The sequence below is a fragment of the Engraulis encrasicolus genome, chromosome 4 (genome assembly GCF_034702125.1).
Source record: "Engraulis encrasicolus isolate BLACKSEA-1 chromosome 4, IST_EnEncr_1.0, whole genome shotgun sequence".
NCBI classification, from domain to species: Eukaryota; Metazoa; Chordata; class Actinopteri; order Clupeiformes; family Engraulidae; genus Engraulis; species Engraulis encrasicolus.
In genome coordinates this window covers 17,608,414-17,628,478 of record NC_085860.1, presented here as the reverse complement: position 1 = coordinate 17,628,478, position 20,065 = coordinate 17,608,414, and the positions used below count along the sequence as shown (strand labels likewise).

The 20,065-nt window shown below is 45.7% G+C and overlaps 1 protein-coding gene across 1 annotated transcript; it reads right to left on the bottom strand.

Moving 5' to 3' along the window:
- Positions 1 to 444: 444 nt before the first annotated feature.
- LOC134447097 (mucin-5AC-like) lies at positions 445 to 19,170 on the bottom strand. The gene is made up of 17 exons (XM_063196382.1): positions 19,104 to 19,170; positions 18,734 to 18,805; positions 18,615 to 18,650; positions 18,390 to 18,464; positions 16,408 to 16,446; positions 14,681 to 14,821; positions 14,506 to 14,572; positions 11,647 to 11,726; positions 10,869 to 10,997; positions 10,494 to 10,553; positions 9,670 to 9,774; positions 8,082 to 8,192; positions 7,055 to 7,192; positions 5,855 to 6,002; positions 3,609 to 5,516; positions 2,856 to 2,989; positions 445 to 1,181 (listed from the first exon to the last, which is right to left on the bottom strand). The coding sequence occupies exons 3-17, from the start codon at positions 18,627 to 18,629 to the stop codon at positions 849 to 851; spliced, it is 3,483 nt and encodes a 1,160-aa protein (XP_063052452.1). The 5' UTR covers positions 18,630 to 18,650; positions 18,734 to 18,805; positions 19,104 to 19,170; the 3' UTR covers positions 445 to 848.
- Positions 19,171 to 20,065: the final 895 nt, after the last annotated feature.

Here is a 20,065-nt window from a genome sequence, read left to right as displayed (position 1 = left end):
CATGGTGTGAGTGCACCACATGCAAATGAATGTTGTTTGTGGCCATTAAATGTTTGCGAGTGGCCCTGGCACACTGTCCTGATCAGTAATTAGTGTTAATTACAGCACATAAGACTACCCACAGCTGTTGTCCACAGCTTGATTACTTCAAAGACAATCAACAAGCAAGAAATCAAAAAAGGCATTTCATTGCAGACACAATTGCTACGTTTACATGAGACATTTAAATCCGAATTAACTCCCTTTAATTCTGAATAAAGCTTAATTCCGCTTTGAAAACGTAATGCAAACACTTCACAATTCGGAATTAAATGAAAGATGAAAGTAATTAATTCTGAATTATTAATTTGGAATTAAAAACGTCATGTAAACGTAGCCAATGTTGTGCACTAAAATGGACACACAGCAAGACAAATATTCAATAATTCCATTTCGAGACATACCTAAACATACAAAGTTATCCTTTTATTTGTTTAAAGAGGTAATACAGTACATGTGGTTCACAGTTTGCTGCATTTTATGCAGACACAATGTTGTGCATTAAATGAACACACAGTCAGACAAATATTCAAGAACTCCATTTTGAGACATACAAAGTTATCATTTTGTTTGTTTAAAGAGGTATAATACAGATGGTTCACAGCTTGCTGTTGTAGTAATCACTCATGGATTGTGTTCTTATACGTGGACAAAAATTGAAATACAGCGCCGAAAGTACAGTTTTTAATCTATCTGCAGAAACAAAATCAGCCAAGTTTTTCATCTGACAGTAGCTGACTATCTTCATTTTGTGAAGATACAACATACTTTGTAAGCGTAAGCTATCAATCACAACCTACTGCTGTAGCTCATTCCTCTATTTTGGACTTCTTGGGCAAGCTGGCTCCCTCTGAGTTCAGGAACTGCTCTAGTTTTGCGATCTGGTCTCGGATGTTGATGGTGGGCCTGTCCTGCAGCCTGGCCTGCTGCGAGCCCTCAGCCACCGGCCACTGGGCGGTCGTTACCGTCATCGTCACCCCAGTGCCACCGCCACCGCCACCACTCGTGGACTGCTGTCGCGGGTGGGTGACGGACTGGGAGGGAGTGCAATCCTGTCTCAAGTCATTACCCTGCGATGACTCCGGTGTCAGGGGCGCGGAGGAGCTTGCCGCCGAGCTGAAGGGGATGGACAGCCGACCCTCCTGCCGAGAAATCAAGACGGTCATGACACTTATGGCACCCTTCTGATTCAAATGTACACGCCGTGCGATTTACAGCGGATTGGGGCGATAACACTCCCCTTTACTCAGGATACTTTTCTTTATTCCTCCTCCTCGCCTCCATTCAATCTCTGGGCCATGTCTTGCTCAGGAGGGAGAGAGGCAGGAGATAGAGAGAGAGAGAGAGAGAGAGAGAGAGAGAGAGAGAGAGAGAGAGAGAGAGAGAGAGAGAGAGAGAGAGAGAGAGAGAGAGAGCATCTGCCATCATTGCTCACCCACACTCCCCGCTCGGTTAATGAGACATGGCAGAGATTGGACTCGTCCCTCCATTTTATTGCTCCGTGTACGTTAACCCACTGCCACCCTACTATCACTAGCTCCTGCCCTTCATATCCACCAACTACTTCCAGGTTTTTACTTTTTTTCGCCCTTCCTCCTCCCCTCCTCCATCGTCCAGCGCTCCAGCAAAAGTGCATTCTCTGCCAATTCCTTTGCAAATAGCAGCATCTGGTTGCAATAAGCGGAAGAGTGACACCGGCTGATGGCTGTGGAAATCGGATGACAGAGTGTGTGAGTGAACGTTGGTAGCAGAACATTATTAGGAAGTGCCTTCCCACAGGCAATAAATTTCTACATGTACGAACGCAACTCTGCAGAGACCGCCCAGACATGCGGCGGCAGCGGTACTGCTGAGGCTACGAGCTCCACACTTAGCAAAAAAACTAAAAAGGAATCGATAAAGGGGAAACTAACAAAAAACAAACTTTTTGTTTACAATTTCAAGTGGTCCTCAAAATAGCAATTATTTTTTTTTCCCATGTTGCTTTTTTTTACACTTTGCTGCAACCAGAGCTAATAAAAAGTCAGCTAATATTATGGTAATGAGCTATGATGCGGTTCGGCGTAAACCAATTGGAATGTTCATATCTCTGAATGTCCCAGGCTATCAAGCCAGAGCCGTTATGTGATTAGCTAAATCAAACATGTCAGTGTCACGTCCAGAGCGAATACAGCAAATTCAAGGCGAAATTCTGTTACCTCCGCTACCAGGCAGCGTAGGTCGCTCTTGGTGTGGACAAGGCATTACAGAAAAGCTGTGCTATTCTGTGCACACCATTAGTGTGTTCTAACACATGTATGACAAAAGAAAAGGAATGAATAAACCGTCAAAAAGGGAATAAACTGTAAATGAATGGGATGGGGTGGGGGGGGTTGTGATCTCTGGCAGTCTAGGCCGATCCCTCTGATTCCACCCTGGTGCTCCCCCTGGAGCAAGGCCACTAGCTGAGACCCAGAGAGAGGGATGAACACAAGAGGCTACGGCTTCCTGCTGCTTTCCCTCAGAAATGATTGCAGAGCAATCTGACATGCTCAGGAAATTGAAAGTCAAACCGATATGCATGCCTGTGCAACTTCTGTGTTGTCTTTTGCTGATGGGTGACTGCTCTGTGTGTGTGTGCGTAAGTGTGTGTGTGCGTGTGTCTGTGTGTGAGTAGGAAGAGACTAACTCTGCTGTACATCCAGTAGTTGTTGCACGCACACAGTGTGTGTGCGTGTGTGTGTGTGTGTTTGCAAGCGTGCAAGCCTGTGTGTGTGTGTCTTGAGGTAAAATGAAGTGGATCTGAGTGTGTGTGTGTGTGTGTGTGAGAGACTCACCACCATTCCTGCTGTGGTCATCTCACTGAGGCTGCGTCTGATGGCGTTCCAGTCCTTCGACTGGTCTCTCCTGTGGCCCGGATCCACGCCAGCACCCTCTGAAGCTCCTGCACTTCTTACATGAGCTGTAGAATCTACATAGAGGCAACACAAGGAGATACCGACATCTGTGATGAAATGAAACCACACAAACAACAGCAAAAGATTAAGACATCTGTGTTCAAATCAGCCCAATAACAGCAAAGATAAAGAAATATGTGTTCATATCGCCCCAATGACACAATGATACAGACATCTGTGTTCATAATCACACCAACAAATCCTGAGGCTTTCCTGCCAAGTACAAACTCAAACCTGCAACTTGGCAACCGTTTCCTGAAAGTTTTAAGTGCAGAGGAATAAATCTTTTTTTTTTTCTTGGTAAAAACAAGTCATTCCTCTCTGAAGTCGTCCATTTTTTCCACACAGTAGCATTATATTGTTTGGAATTCCTGGGCTTACATTACTTCCTTGCTGTGGTAGGATTTTTTATCCTATAAAACATTTAACAAAATAAACATGTCCGTTCAGATAATATGTGATGTGAAGGGACAAAAATTGTATAAATTTGCCAAAAATAAATCGTTCAAATGTTGTTTTTAAAGACGATAACGAGAATGGCAAAGGCACACAGGCTGCGGTGTACACACATGAGGCCAGGCACACACGACTCGGGCTCGCAAGATAACGACGACTTCATCTCAAAACACTCACCTCTTTTGTTAAGTCTGCCTTGCTGAAAGATAGGAGCGGCGAAGGAGAAGGCGGAGGAAGCCTCCAGGAATCCGCGTGGTGTTGTGGACACGGCGGGCCTCGGCCCTGGTCCCGGAGCTGCCTGGGACATGGTGCAGACAGGGCTATAGCTGCTACTCTGAGCAGTGACATGTGGAGCAGCACCGTCCGCGCCGTGCAAACTCATCATCATCATCAGCGCTGAGCTCTTAGCCAGCGTGTTGCTGCTGCTGCTGCTGCTGCTGCCGCCCCACACAAAGGAGGACCTGTGTGTCTTTGTCCCCGGGGCTGGGGCTGGGGCTGGGGCGGGGGTGGTGGTTGGGGCTGCTGTGGTCGGGGCTGTGGCTGCGAGATCTGCTGCCGCCGCTTGACAGTGTGACCTCTGGTCGGCCCCTGTTTCACTGCTTGTCTTGGACGTCTGAGACTGAACTGAGACTGAGGCGTCGTCTGCTCCTGGGTTGACGTTGAGGTTGTTGCTCTGGTCGCTTCTGCGGTTGTCGTCGGCGGTGCAAGGTTGTTCAGAGGGCCCGGCTGCTTGTGGTGGTGGCAGTGGTGGGCCTGCCTCTGTGCTGGTGTCAGGGGGCGATGGAGGGAATAATTCAGGGGAGCGCAAGTGAGCAGTGGTGACAAGGCTGCCGTTTGAGTCAGCGGCTGCTGCTGGTGGTGGTGGTGCGGCAGCTGAAGTGTTTCTTTCAGTTTCAGGGCCGACGACCTGAGCTGCTGTGCCGGCTGCTTTCTCTGAGGGTGGGCCACATGACATATTATTCTGGCCATGGAGAACCTTTGTCTCTTGAAAACAGCTCTTCTGGTGGTTAGGCTGCAAACTGGCATGAGCGAGGTGGTCATGCTGGGCTTGATTGGTACACTGTGTGGAGGCCAACTCAACTGGGTGTTTTTGAGGCTGTGAAGACGTGGTGGGTCTCTCTGGCCCTGGTAGGACACGAGTGGTGGTGTTCTGCTGCGAGAGAGTTGTCAGTAGTGTGACCTCCATGGGGGTGCCAGAGCCACACTGACCACTGACACCAACCTGACCAGCTGCTGTATGGGTGGGAGGGACCACTTCACCTCCACCTGTGTTTTGGATGGTGAGGGCACTTGGTGGTGGTGGTGGTGATGGTGGCAAGGCTTCCGGCTGGGTCAACAGCATCTGAGGCTGGGTCTGTGTGGCCACAGGGCCCTGTGTTGTTGTTGTTGATGCTGCTGCTCCTGCTGCTGCTGCTGCTGGAGACACTGCCTGACTGTCTGGAGCGTTATCTAGTGACGCGGCTTGTCTTGCCTCAGGGGTACTACATGCCGTCTGCTGCTGCTGCTGCTGCTGCTGCACTACTCCCACCTCCCCCTTTCCTCCTCCAGCAAGCCCAGGGTCACCCTTGCCGTCGTAAACAGAGCTGGTCTCAGGCAGAGATAGCCCTGGCCCAAGCCCAAGCCCTAGCAGTAGCTCTGGCCCTTCCCTCTGGCAGGCCGTGCTGCTGCTGCTGTTGTTGTTGTCTGCACTTCTCGACATGTCATCCACAGTAAATGAGGTGCTGGGCTGATTGGTCTCAGGGAGGCCAGGAACCCGGCTCTTGTTAAGATCTGTCATCGCGCTCATCGCTGCGTCACTAGTAGGTGCATCTTTGGCAACAATGTCCTTCTGAGAACCAGCAAGAGCAACAGGAGCAGCAGAACGTCCTGCTGATGGCGTTACAGCTGATTGGTCGGAGGAGGGACAACTCTGTTTTGTCACTTCCTGTTCAGCAGGTTGCTGAGTTGCCGGCGAGTCAACGTGGGCCGGTGGTGCACCACCGTGAATACCGGTTTGGTTGGATGGAGGGTAAGCTACTCCCATTCGCTGAACCTCTGTAGGACGAGTAGCTTTATCCATCACTGTAGACTTGGCTATATGGGATTCTGAAATGAAAACAATAACTAGCACTTAAAAATATTCACACTGTGATGAAGGATGATGAGTAGATTAATCTTTAGGATAAGGAGCTTTATCTGTCACCATAGACTCGGACTATATGGGATAATGACGAAGAGCATTTCAAACATACTCACATTTTGAAAACTGCATAGGCGTTCTGAATGGCATTTTCCCACAGTAAAACACAGCTATATCGTGATTTTATTACAGTGTGGCTGATGAAGGGCAAATTTATGTGTGGAACTAAAATATGAAGTGAACATTTTTTGGGAGGCTACGGAAACAATGTAAACATAAACATAAAACTGGAGGTTACACTGACCTGGCACCGTTTCAGAATGTGTAGTGTTGTGCACTGCGCTCTGAGAATCAATCTGTTCTTCGAGTGATCCACTTTTAATGGGTGCATCTTCCAACTGTTGGCCATCAACATGCTGACTGTTCCCTTCTTTGTTTTGCATTCCCTCATGCTGTTTAGAGTCAACAGTCAAGCATGCAATATTTAGTGGATGATAACCAGAGTAGAGATTGTTACTTAAAAAAAAAAAAAAAGCACATTCGCATCTGTTAAAAATAATGTAACATATTACTTACTTTACTTTACAACTCCTTATTTTGCATTAATTAGCAACAACCTTGCACAAAACACATGACAAATTCCTACAGCGATGACCAATAGTCTCCCTGTTATGCCCTTTCATGAAAGGCCACTGCAAAAAGTTTGTGAAAATCTGAAGAACGCTACAGAGTATCTTATCAGTCATGCTCCTGGTAACATGTTATATCCATCTCTATTGACAACACATATTGTATCCAACCAGCAGAGAGTCAGCTGATCAGGGCCAGATTAAAGGATAGCTTCTTGCATTTATAATGCTCACACTACCCTGGACTTGTCAGTGCCTGAGAATTTTCTTTTTCCTTGGCCTTTTCCGAGATCCTGGTCATTGTGATGGGTGCAGGTGTTTTTCACATTGAAAAAAAAAACATCTTGATTTATTCCCTATAACGTCCAAAAGGTTATGCAACATCAGCAGACAACTAGCAAACATCAATACCTTTTGGGATAATATTTGGAGTAGGCCTATGTTAAGAAAGTTTTTAATGTAAACAAAATCTGCCCCATTAGAATAGCTCAGATCTCGGAAAGGGCGGAGTCGAAAAATGCAGCATCACCAGGAACTGACAAGTCAAGGGTAGCGTGACCAATACAACAGCATATTGAAATTGGCTTAAGTTACTGCCCACAGGTCTACTGGTTACTCAGATAAGTCACAGTGTTGTAAGGAAATAGCATTTCTTTTTCTTTTTTTACTTTAGCTTTTGAGACCACTGTTAGTTCTCTACCTTAGGGCTGTGGGTGTTATCTGTTAGTTCTCTACCTTAGGGCTGTGGGTGTTATCTGTTAGTTATCTACCTTAGGGCTGTGGGTGTTATCTGTTAGTTCTCTACCTTAGGGCTGTGGGTGTTATCTGTTAGTTCTCTACCTTAGGGCTGTGGGTGTTATCTGTTAGTTCTCTACCTTAGGGCTGTGGGTGTTGTCGGTGTGCAGCCTGGCGTCGGTGAGCTGCTTGTGCTTGTCATGGAGGTGTTCGTAGGCCTCCCTCACTGAGCCCAGCTCCTGCTGCTGAGCCTGTAGCTTCTCCTCAAGCACATGTTTCTACATCACCCAAAACAACACAAAACACAAGTTCACTTTCACTTACATGTACTTTCTAAAAGTTATTTTTTTTAAAGATGTTATGGAATTTTTATTTAGTAAATGTGAATTCCATATTAACGTAGTCTTAATAATAATCTTTATTTATTTACACAGCGGTTTTGGTTGCATTTCCTCTTTTATAAGTGCATAATGCATATTCAAGTAAGGATAGAGGAATGGAATGACAATGACAACTATATACATTGGGGACAACACAATCTGAAGCTACAATAGAGCATATTGTCTGAAGTATCTGAAGAGCTTTGTTGCTAAATTACATACATCCATTTTGGAGCAGTTTGGGAAATTGACATTTTTCTATTGGCCATTGCATTGCATTGCAAAATCTGACCTTAAATATGATGACAGAATGGGGTTCCCCATATATGAAAGCTTAAAAATAAGTCTTATTTTCATATTCATACCTTGCTTAGTCAAAAAGAAAAGGGATTGCGAGATTTTGACCTGGTGTCAGCGGCCATATTGGATTTTGCTCGTTTGAGGCATTTCCGTACATTTTTGCGCCCGGTATACAGCAGATTTGGATTCAGCACCCTTCAATACCCCTAAATCAGTTGTATACCAAAAATTAACATGATTTGCCTTCAGGACCTTAAATAAGCACATTTTCACAAATTCTGCCTAGACTAAAATGCATTTTATATGCAGTAGGTTTAAGAAGCATGTTGTCAAAATATTTGAATGTCAAGAATTCACATGTATACGTAGATGATAAGACTTCTGAACAGTCATGTACAATTATAAAATGTAAAAGTCAAAAATGGAGGATGCGTTGTTTTGCAACAAAACTCTTCAGCTGTCTGTGCCTCAGTCTCCACACATGTACCTCTTTTCCCCACAGGATGTTGTCCTTTTTGCACTCCTCCTTCAGACGACCAAATTTCTCCTCCTTCCCTCTGGCTTCTTCCAGGACTAGCTCGTGCTGTCTTTTGAGGGCCTGGCCATAAAATTAATCACCCGAGAAATTTTAATGCAATGATAAATTTTTATGTGTTTATTTAAACCAGACAGAGGGGGCCCCTAAACAGGGCCGGGGAGCCAATACAAATCAGCTGCCGGGTGTCATGTTAATAACGCTTTTAATAAATGAATGAAAATGCGAATTAGACGGAGGCAGGCAGGGCTGGACTGGTGGAGAAATGGGGCCCGGGCACTTTTGGCGTAAAGGGGCCCCTCAATAATTAGCGGCAAAGAACTGAATCACCAGTGGGCCTCGAGCTCTCATGGGCCTCTATTTTCAGAAATGTAAAAAAATAAGGGCCCACAACGGTGCAGGGCCCACCAGGAAATGCCCACTATGCCAGATGGCCAGTCCAGCCCTGGACGGTGGCGAAGAGAAGAGAAGAGAAGAGGGCCCTGTCTGATGTGAGAGAGGCTGTAAAAGACAGGGGGGTAGTAAATGAAGAATAAACACACTTACTATTATTATTCAGTTGCACTTCATGCTTCCTAAATGTGCAGTGTGTGATATACAACACACTCCATCATCTTTATTGGCTGTGTGGGGCCTCCATCATTTATTTCTCTTCTTGTATAAATTAAGATCATTACCGTTTCCAAACTGGACGGAACGGCTTTGATCCAAACACCCATGGGGCTTATTGCAGTGCTGGGCTACTGAATAGCCTACCACTGATTTTAAATGGGCTCTTGAAAACAATCAGTGGACTTTAAAAGCTGTGATCGAGCATACAGCACTCAGATAGTGTGCACTGTACAGAAATACATACTGTACTCACTGGCATATATGAAAGCTAAAATGAAAAACATGTAACATAAAAGTACAAGCTATTGGCCTATTTTCAAGGTATTTGATACAAAACATATTGTCTTGGGCAACACATATTTTTGTTGTCTAAAATTGTTCGCAGTCATATCATGAACAAAAGGAGTGAGAAATGTTTTCCCCCTCAAAATATCAACATAGCTGAATAATATGTAATTAGCTAGTCAGTAAATGAAAAGCCCATGTGATTCAGTTTGTGTGAGTGATTTGGGGGAGCAGAGGAGGAGGAGTGCAGGGGGCTGGTGAGGGGAGGTGACAGAGGGGGCGGAGAGGGGGGGTAACAGCAGTAACTCACAAAAAACTGAAACAAAATAGTATTTTAAAATAAAGATTTTGATATTAAAAAGATAATATTGTCTTGGGCAATATATATATATTAGTTGCATAAAATTGTTTGCAGTTATAGCATAAACAAAAGGAGTGACGTGTGTGATCTGGGGGAGCAGAAGACAGGAGGTGGGGGGGGGGGGGGGGGGGGGGGGGAAGGTGCAGAGGGGAGGTGAGAGGGGAGGTGGCGGAGGGGGGACGAGAACGGGAGGTCAGAGGGGAGGTGCAGAGGGGAGGTGAAAGGGGAGGTGGCGGGGGGAGGTGACAGGGGAGAGATGGGTGCTGGGAGGCTGCTGCTGACCTGATACTCCTCTCTCTGGGCCAGCAGCTCTGCCTGGGAGCGACTCAGAGCCTGTGTCTGGGTCTGCAGCAACTGCTGGGTGTGCTGCAGGGAGGTGAGCACTTCCTATGCACGCAAACACGCACACACACACACAGAAACAAACACACACACGCACACACAGGTACGCACACACAAACACACACACACACACACACACACACACACACACACACACACACACACACACACACACACACACACACACACACACACACACACACACACACACACAGAAACACACACACACACACACACACACACGCATGCATCCACACAAACGCCCAAACACACACACACACATGCACACACACACACACACACACACACACACACACACACACACACACACACACACACACACACACACACACACACACACACACACAGCCATTAAAGTACAAACAGTAGACATGCATTAACATTACTGTACATCCACCCACCAGCACACGCACATAACATACAGTGTACATACAGTAAGCAGGAAAAAAAGATCTCAAACACAAATTTCCACGATGAAACATCAAGTGCACACGCGTGCACACCTGCACGCACGCACGCACGCACACACACACACACACACACACACACACACACACACACACACACACACACACACACACACACACACACACACACACACACACACACACACACACACTAAGGAGTTTGGCCTCTTGTCATCACATACAGATGTTTGGTTAGCATCTGTCATCTCTTACAACAAACAGCTAAAAGAAAATACAGCAAACTGGAATAATGCACAAAAAGGACCCAAGCCTGACCTGTTTTTCCAAATGAGCAACTTCATTCTCATTCTGAAGTTTTTTGTTCAGCTCCGTTTCCTAAATAGCAGCATCACAAAACAAGAAATCAATTATCAACCAAAATAGTTGAACAGCTTAGGGCATCACACCAAAGGCAGTTCCTAGTAAGCGCGTGCAGGGCTCTAAATTAACACTGGCCAACTGCTAGTGAAAATTCAATTTGGCTGGTAGAAAAGAGAACCAACTAGCCACTTCGACTCATAGTGAGTGTACTGTACAGCATGTGTGGCTAGTAAGATTTAACATCCACTAGCCAAATTGGCAAGTGATTAAAAAAGCTAATTTATAGGGCTGAGCGCGCGTAGTAGCGTATATCTCTTCACTTGACTGTACCGTGCGCAGTCGCTGCTGCAGCTGCTGGATTTGCCGTTCACACTCCTTGAGGCCGGAGTTGTCCTCTCCCGACTGGTACGCAGACAGCACCTTGGACTTGATCAGCTCACCATTCAGCCTCTCCGTGTCCTGTGGTGTGGCAGGCAGAGGCACCTAACTGTAAGCCAGACTGAAGCGTTCATAGACTCCACACCGTGACCAAGGCACCACGGATGGGAATGCATATAAAGGAAAAAATCCGCACACCTCAGGTCTTGTGCAAAATAGCTTTACTGGTACTGCTTTACTGTTAAGACTTCTAAATAAAAAGGAGAAAATTCGCACACCGCAGGTCTTGCGCAAAATACTACAGCTCTAACTTAGACCTTCATTGGGCAGAGTGGCCAAAAGCTTGCAATACCAGTAAAGCTATTTTGCACAAGACCTGAGGTGTGCGGATTTTCTCCTTTGTCTCCACTAAATCCTGCACCTTCTCAACAGATGAGCGGTGACCCGTCACCGCTTCATGCATGGGAGCTTACAAATAGTGGAGTTATTCAAGGAATAGGATTTATATTGCACGTTGGGACGGGAGTTTATGACTTTTTTTTTCAAGCAACAATTCATGGTAGAGTCTATGAAAATGAGGTAAGTGACTACTTCGGCAAGCTACAGTACACTGTGACTTTTTACATTTTCTCAGTCTACACTCTCAAGGAAACACAGACAATTAGGGGCAAGTTTCACGCAAACCTTAAAATATGAATAAATTATCGAATTAAATACTGAGTGAGCATACCTGTGTAAGTGTGTTTATTTTCGACGCTTGACTTTTATTTACAGTAGACAGCTTCTTGTTGAGTTTCACAGCCTCTTCCACTGCCAAAAGAAAAACAATAACAAAACAATGACAATAAGATAAACACAGACTATACTGTAGCCAAAGGCATAAAAAAAACATTAAACACATTCAAAAATGTGACAATGTAACTGTCAAACACCATGGTGCTGTGACACAAAACAAATGACATGCCGTCAGGGTCGATGACAACTTTTGCTGTGCCCAGGACAAAGCCATCTGAAATGGCCCCTTACCCAATACATGCACCCAATACACCCAATTCTAGGCCCTCTGCCTCCCTGGGCCCAAGACGACATACCTGTTTGTCCCTCCCCCGGTCGGCGGGCCTGCATGCAGTTATCATTTGCACATGACAGAGTAATTTGCTTGGCTACCTTAAGAGTAAAAAAAGGTCAAGCTCCCCCAAACTCCCCTAGGTAAAGGTAACATCCCTTCAGGTCCTATCAACATTCTTCACAATGAATGGCCAGCACATAACATTTTCCAGACTGACTCTGTCCGACACAGCGGATCTGCCCCCCCTCCTCTATCTCCTTTAAATTACCCACAGCTGCCAGAGCCAGTGCAACTGTATCGCTCGCTGTACATAAATAGTTGATACTATAGTTTGGGAGCACATGATAAATATGTTTACAGAGGCCGCCGCACGTAAACGGCACATTAGAAGGAGCAAAAGCTATGACCAAAATGGTAGAATCTGAGAAAAACAAGATTGCTTCTGTAATTCATTGGCTTGTCACTTTTTATCGAAAGTTGCTCTTTCTTTTTGGAGGTCAATAGAGTAATGCCCCACTCTGAGCCTGAAGGAGATTTTGCTAATTGAAATGGTGTTTTTAGGCACTTGATGTACAACATATCGCGTTATTAGTACAAAGCATGGAATCTTGTTACTTGTTACATGACATATTTATTTACACTACACTTAGCAGGTGCATTTATAACAACTTCGTTTTCTCTACAGGCTTTGTAATTTTTGACACATTCTATTTGTCTATTGCATTTATTGCACTGCATGTATAGATGGATTTTTTTTTGTTTGTAAACATGGTGTTGTGAGAAGGGGCAAGACACTGGCAGCCAACCATGTGAGCTAATTTTTTGACCGACAGTGGTTTCCAACAGTCAGAGGTTGAGTTGTGCGCAGCTAGTTTCGCTCGTCGTCAGGAGAAAACAAAAATTTAGAACTCATGTATTCTAAAGCGCTTTGAGTGCTGGAAGGAGAGGAAAAGCGCTATAAAAATGCAGTTCATTTACCATGTATTGTACTGTAATTACCTTCGCCGACTTTGTCACGAAGGTTATGTTTTGACCGCTGTGTATTTTTTATTTATTTATTTGTGAATATGTTTGTTTGTTTGTTTGTTTGTACTTCGTATAACTCAGACAGAACTGAGCCGATTTTTATGAAATTTAGTGGGATGATTGGTCATGACCCAAGGAACAATCGATTACTTTTTGGGAGTGATTGGGTCAAAGGTCAAGGTCAAGGTCACGAAAAGGTCAAAAACGTAAATTTGCGATATCTCGGTTAATTGGCATCCGATTTGCCTGAAACCAGTGCCAAGATGTGCAGAATTCAATTCCCGATCTTGTGATGTGCCACACGTCATGGTGGTGTCCATACGTTTTTTAGCGGTTGGGGGTCAACGGTCAGTGGGGTCAAGACCTTGCGAAATGCCCCACACTCTGAAGATGGACAGAAAAAAATAAGTGGCGTAGGCGAAGGTTTGCGCTCTACCGAGTGCCCGTTCTAGTTTATACTGTATTTTGCGCTATATGTCTGTATCTCTACTGCATCCCTTGTGTATATATTCAGTACAGTATTTACAGTATTATACTACAGTATAGTATACTGTAAAGTATTATATTGTTTTAGACAGGGTGTGTGTGTGTGCGTGTGTGTGTGTGTGTGTGTGTGTGTGTGTGTGTGTGTGTGTGTGTGTGTGTGTGTGTGTGTGTGTGTGTGTTTGTGTGTGTGTGTGTGTGTGTGTGTGCTGTTGGAGCACACCACCAAGGTGTGGCCCTCCATATGGGGCCCAAATACTGGACCCCACATGTTTTGGTTTAATTTTGTTGTTACTGGCAAAAGTGAAAGTGTAAAAACATTTTTCGTACGCGCGCGCGTGTGTGTGGTACCGTTCTGCTGTAGTCTGTCGTGGGCCTGTGTGAGTGTGTGTGTGTGTGTGTGTGTGTGTGTGTGTGTGTGTGTGGTACCGTTCTACTGCAGTCTGTTGTGGGCTTGTGTGTGTGTGTGTGTGTGTGTGTGGTACCATTCTGCTGTAGTGTGTCGTGGGCTTGTGTGTGTGTGTGTGTGTGTGTGTGTGTGTGTGTGTGTGTGTGTGTGTGTGTGTGTGTGTGTGTGTGTGTGTGTGTGTGTGTGGTATTGATGCGTGTGTAGTTGTGTGTGTGCGGTACCGTTCTGCTGCAGTCTGTCGTGGGCCTGTGCGAGGGTATTGCAGACACATTTGTGTGTGTGTGTGTGTGTGTGTGTGTGTGTGTGTGTGTGTGTGTGTGTGTGTATGTGTGTGTGTGTGTGTGTGTGGTGTGTGTTAGGCTGTTTGGTGGTACCCTTCTGCTGCAGTCTGGTGTGTGTGTGTGTGTGTGTGTGTGCAGTACCGTTGTGCTGCAGTCTGTCTCGGGCCTGCTTGAGGACGCTACACTGGCGTGCCACCACCCCGAAGCGCTGCAGTATAGTGTGTGTGTGTGTGTGTGTGTGTGTGGGCGGCACCGTTGTGCTGCAGTCGGTCGTGAGCCTGTGTGTGTGTGTGTGTATGTGTGTGTGTGTGTGCGCGGTACCGTTGTGCTGCAGTCGGTCGTGGGCCTGCTTGAGCACGGCACACTGGCGTGCCACCACCCCGAAGCGCTGCAGTATGGTGTGTGTGTGTGTGTGTGTGTGTGTGTGTGTGTGTGTGTGTGTGTGTGTGTGTGTGTGTGTGTGTGTGTGTGTGTGTATGTGTGTGTGTGTGTGCGCGGTACCGTTGTGCTGCAGTCGGTCGTGGGCCTGCTTGAGCACGGCACACTGGCGTGCCACAACCCCGAAGCGCTGCTCCACCTCCCCCAGCTGCTTCAGGTGCCCATCTTTACTCTGGCTCTGCAACTCCAGCTTCTGCTCCTGGGAGACACACACACACACACACACACACACACACACACACACACACACACACACACACACACACACACACACACACACACACACACACGCGTGTCTTCAATACCCTCGCTCACGACCTGGACAACTTTAGTTTGGTTAAGTTTTTTTTTTTTATATTGGACTTCAGAGCTACACTGTAAGAGCCACAAATTCATTCAAGTGCTTTGGCCCTCCCGTCCCCAGCCTTCCTTTAAACACAAGGGGGGGGTCTGCTGTGTGTGATGTGTGTGATGTGATGTGATGTGGTGTGGTGTGGATGCGGCACTCTGTGCTGTCCTGAAGGCTTTCGTTTAACGACTTGGCTGACTGCTCCTCCAGAACAGATAAGGAGGCTGCCCTGACCCATGCCTGAAGGGCTTTTATTATGAATTTCTGTCGTTACTGTTTGATTGTCTGTATCAAAGCGATTTTCTTTTTTCCACACTCCCCACCCCCCACCCCCCCATCACCACCCCCTCCACCCCCATCACCACCACCTCCTCCTCCTCCTCCGCAGCCCATTGAGAGGTTAAACGGTGCGCAGCTCTGATATAAAATATTTTAATAGTGATATTTTCTCGGCTGTGCTGGCGGTTCAAGTGTCAAGCTCACTCCCCATCCTGCCGTTGCTGATGAGAGCCTCCACAGCTGAGCCTCCTCTGCAATACACACACACACACACACACACCCAACACCCACACACACACACACACACACACACACACACACACACACACACACACACACACACACACACACACACACACACACACACACACACACACACACACACACTAACCTCCGCACTGCCCCCCCCAACACACACACACTTTCACACTAATCCCCATCATCCAGCCTCCTCAGCAATCCAACCCCCCCACACACTAAACTCTGCACTGCAGCCTCCCCATGCACACACACAAACTAACCTCCACACAACCAGCCACACCCCCCCCCCACCCACCTTTACACTAATCCCCATCCTCCGCACTGCCACAACCCCCCCGCCAAAAAAAACCCTCCCACTCTGATTATCGCGGCCTCTCACCTAACTTCCACCCCCACTATCGCGGCCCGCCACCTAACTCCCACCCCTGCGATCGTGGCCCCCCAACTAACTCCCACCCCCTCTATCGCGGCCCCCCACCTAACTCCCATCCTCACTATTGTGCCCCCTCCTAACTCCAACCCTGACCATTGCGGCCCCCCCACATAACTCCCACCCCCACTATCGCGACTCCCCACCTAACTCCCCCCCCCACTATCTCGCCCCCCCCAACTAATTCCCACCCCCTCTATCGCGGCCCCCCACCTAACTCCCACCCCCACGATCGTGGACCCCCACCTAACTCCCACCTCCACTATCGCGGCCCCCCCCACCTAACTCCCACCCCCACTATCGCTCCCCCCAACCTAACTCCCACCCCCACTATCATGGCCCCCCCACCTAACTCCCACCCCCACTATCGCCCCCCCCCGCCCACTATCGCGGCCCCCCTCCTAACTCCCACCCCCACCCCAGCTCCACTCTACTATTATTCCAGACTGACCAGTGCTCTGCTTACCAGCTCGCCCAACTTCTTCTCCAAACTGTACTTGCACAACTGCAAAAACAGAAACAAAAAGAAATGTCAGTTCAAAAAAACAATATACAGTAACAGTTAGTCAGTTACAAAAAAATCAAATATGTCAATATGGCTGATGCGCCAATAAAGAAAATCGCATAAAATGACAGACATTTTCACCAAATTATATTGCATCAGAAAAGTAGCCATGCACTTTCCATGTAAATAAAGTTCATATCAAATATTTGCTTCAATTATGCACATTTATAGTAATCTCGTAAGGTACTAACATACTTTGTTTAGACATAGCAAGCTCTCCATTAGGGCTGCACGATAGAAAAAAATCTCGATAACAACATGCAATACCTCAATAACAAAATTTAAACGATATTTGGACATAGGCCTATAGCCGAGTGTTTTTCTTGTCACTAATTTGTCGGTCTGTGTGGAGGGCGTGGCTTTGATCATGGGGGGCTTCTTGCGCATGTTGATATTCAGCTAGAGATTGGACTGCACAGTAATGTTTTACTTGTTGGCGATAATCAAGTCATTTTCGCGATACACATATCGCCACTCTTGACATTACGATTTCGATACATTTTCGATATATTGTGCAGCCCTACTTTTCATAAGGCATCAGGCACCATGTCTGAAGACCCGCTGGGTTGAAACTGTATGTCTTGAATAAAGCTCACAGGTGGAGCTGAGGTGTGGTGTACAGACTTTTACTCTCTCTATTGTCAGATATGCCTTTGTTGTCTTGCACCTGGCCTCAGTGAAGTGGGGTGTGCATACTTTTACTCTTCTGAAGGTCCAAAAATACTCGTAACAATTGAAGTACATCAATGTGGTATAGAGCACATAACTACACAAACGATAAAATGTTATCCTCTACAGCAGTGTTCACTAGGAGTGAGTTCAAAATATCGGTATCGGGATACATCAACGCTGGCCTCTTCGCGACAAAGGTATCGATACGGTGGCATCAGTATCAATATTTCATTTGCAATAAATAATTCGTTTATCAAGGTGCTGAAACTGCATCTGACAGTTGCTCCTTACTATGCAGTAGGACTACAGCTTTGTGAAGGCCGCGTTTTACATGCACTACAGTGTAACGTGAGGTTGTTGCCAATACCCACCCCAGTGTTCACAGCCTTAATGTCTAGGCAAGAGACACACAGTATATCACCATGTGTCACCCCAGATGGCTCCAGCGTGTCTTTTAGTAATGTAACAATCTCATTACTTCAGCTTAAAATAAATAACAAAAAAGGTAACAAGAGTCTTTATGGCTGTTTTAGTGTCGGATCACTTTGTGTGGTGAAGCGTGGAGTCCGGCATACATCACCAGCGCCATGTCTAAGTACACCAAATTGAGCCACTAGGGTCATTTTCTGGGTCATGCATCCGTATAGTGTGTCTTAGCATTCACTCGAGCTGCAATACCTTCCCCTGACCCCCCAATTGCTGTTGCCGAGGGTGTGTTCATATGGCTTGTGCGTAAGAAAGACTGGAGCATAATATACACACAATATACAATATACAAAAAAAAGTAAGGTTCAAATTTATAAGCATTCGGCTCTTCCGCCTTCTCCTAGCTATCTGTTTTTTTCCCCCATCCCAAATTTGAGGGGTGCATATTCTGCAGTTTTCTTCTTTGTTAATCTTTTGATTAAACACCTCCAAACAAATGAGTTTTGTTTAAAAAACAAAAAACAAAAACCGCATTTCCAACGTGCTTCTGTGCTTCACAATCTGGTGTGTATATCTATGGGAGAGGGCTTAGTTCAAGCCGAGGTTCACTGGAGATGCTCAGATGCGGAAAACTTGATTCTATGCTAAAGACGTGGCAACGCTGAAATCTTTTGGCACTTCACAAAACCATAAAATCAAGTTTTCCACATGTGAGCTGAACTGGTGAATCTTCTTACTTTAGTATTGTTGTTATATTTGTCTTCATCCGTGGCATTTAGTCTTACCTGCAGTGATTTAAGCTCCTCCTTGAGACTGGTCATCTCTTTCTCCCTGAGCTCAGCAGTGAGTTGGTGCTTTCCCTGCGAGGGAGGAATGGATGCGTTGTCAAAAATAACAGTGACACATTAAACTGCAGCTTCCCAAAATAGACATGCAGAGTGAACAGAAAAGGCAAGAATAATATATATATATATATTTCTAAAAACAACAAAAAAGAAAAAAGTAAGTACCTTGTCTTCTTCCATCCCTCGAATTTGGGCCTGAAACTGAAGGAGTAACAAAATGGGAGTTTCATTGTGTTTCTAGTTCTATGTAATTCTGTGGAAAGCAGGAACAGTTCCATCCTTACCCTCTTTTTCACCGCTTCCAGAGCCTCATTGTGCTGACTGGTCACAGTGTTGATCTGGTGCTGAACAGATTCCTAGTATGAGATCAAGCAGGATTTGTTTAATCTTATGTAGACTTTCAACACTATTGTCTGAGTGAATCTTTGACGTAACCAAACTTTTATCTTCATCTGACAGGCTTCACAGGGTTGTTCTGTGGTTTTCTTAGATTTTTTGATTTCTTGATTTTTTTTTGTACTTGGATAACATTTTTTGAATGTCTTTTGTCTTTGTCTTTTTTCTATTTATTGACTCAGAGGGCCTGCACAAGAGTTCCTATGTGCCAAGACTATGCATAAATGACAAAAATAAAGATTTGACTTTGCACCGTACCTTTTCCCACTCCAATTCCTGCTTCTCCAGGACCAGTTTATTGATCTGTTCTTCATACCTGATCTCTGCATCCTGAAAGTGGAACTTGGTTTACTTCACAGCTTCAAAGCAGTCAGCGGTCTTCACAAAGCAGTTCATCATTTTAGTGTGTTAACACTTCTCCCCTTATTAAAAAGTGTACTGTATGTCTAATGTAAGCTTTAATACTACTGTATTACCACAGTTTTAATGCAGGGGAATTTTGTGATTTAGACAGTAAAACAATGCAAACTACAAGGGACTAAATAAGGGACTGATGTTAAATAATTCGTTTTGTTGGGAACATTTAGCATTTGTGCCTGGAAAAGTAGCATTTTCACTAATTGAATTACTATTCATGGCATCATGAATTATGTTCCAGGAGGACAGCCCCCCAGCCCCCCTCCACACACACACACACACACACACACACACACACACACACACACACACACACACACACACACACACACACACACACACACACACACACACACACACTACTGTCCACAGTCAAAAAAACTAGACTCAGAAAGTCTGCAGTCATTCCATCTGTTTATGTTTTGCTCAGTCCGACAATAAATTCACAGGATAGATGGAGAGAGAGAGAGGGGGGGGGGGGAGGAGGAGAAGAACTGTCCAGTTAAACAGCTCACGCGGCATCTTTGGGGTATGTATCGGTACATTAGATAAGCGATATTAGAGCAAAGCCATCCTTATCCTCCTCCTTCACCCCTGAAAGGTAGGCAAAAGTCAATTGCGTTCTACATAGTGACTTTTTATATGCATGTAGGAGTGAGCTCGTGGAGTTTATTTATAAGTTCCCATTAAAGTGGGCTACCAGCATGGCAGACTCTTAAAAGTGCACACTAGATAAACCTGTTAACAGTTGGCTGAGGAACAATAAATTGACCAGGGCTTTTGCTCTGTAAAAAGGACATTAA

Bases quoted from the DNA above. Each gene is read 5' to 3' on its own strand.
- LOC134447097 (XM_063196382.1), bottom strand. The intron at 10,998-11,646 runs GTATGCTCACTC...GCCACACCACAG, and splicing joins AAATAAACACACTTACACAG to GACACGGAGAGGCTGAATGG. The intron at 6,003-7,054 runs GTAGAGAACTAA...GACTCTAAACAG, and splicing joins ACAACACCCACAGCCCTAAG to CATGAGGGAATGCAAAACAA.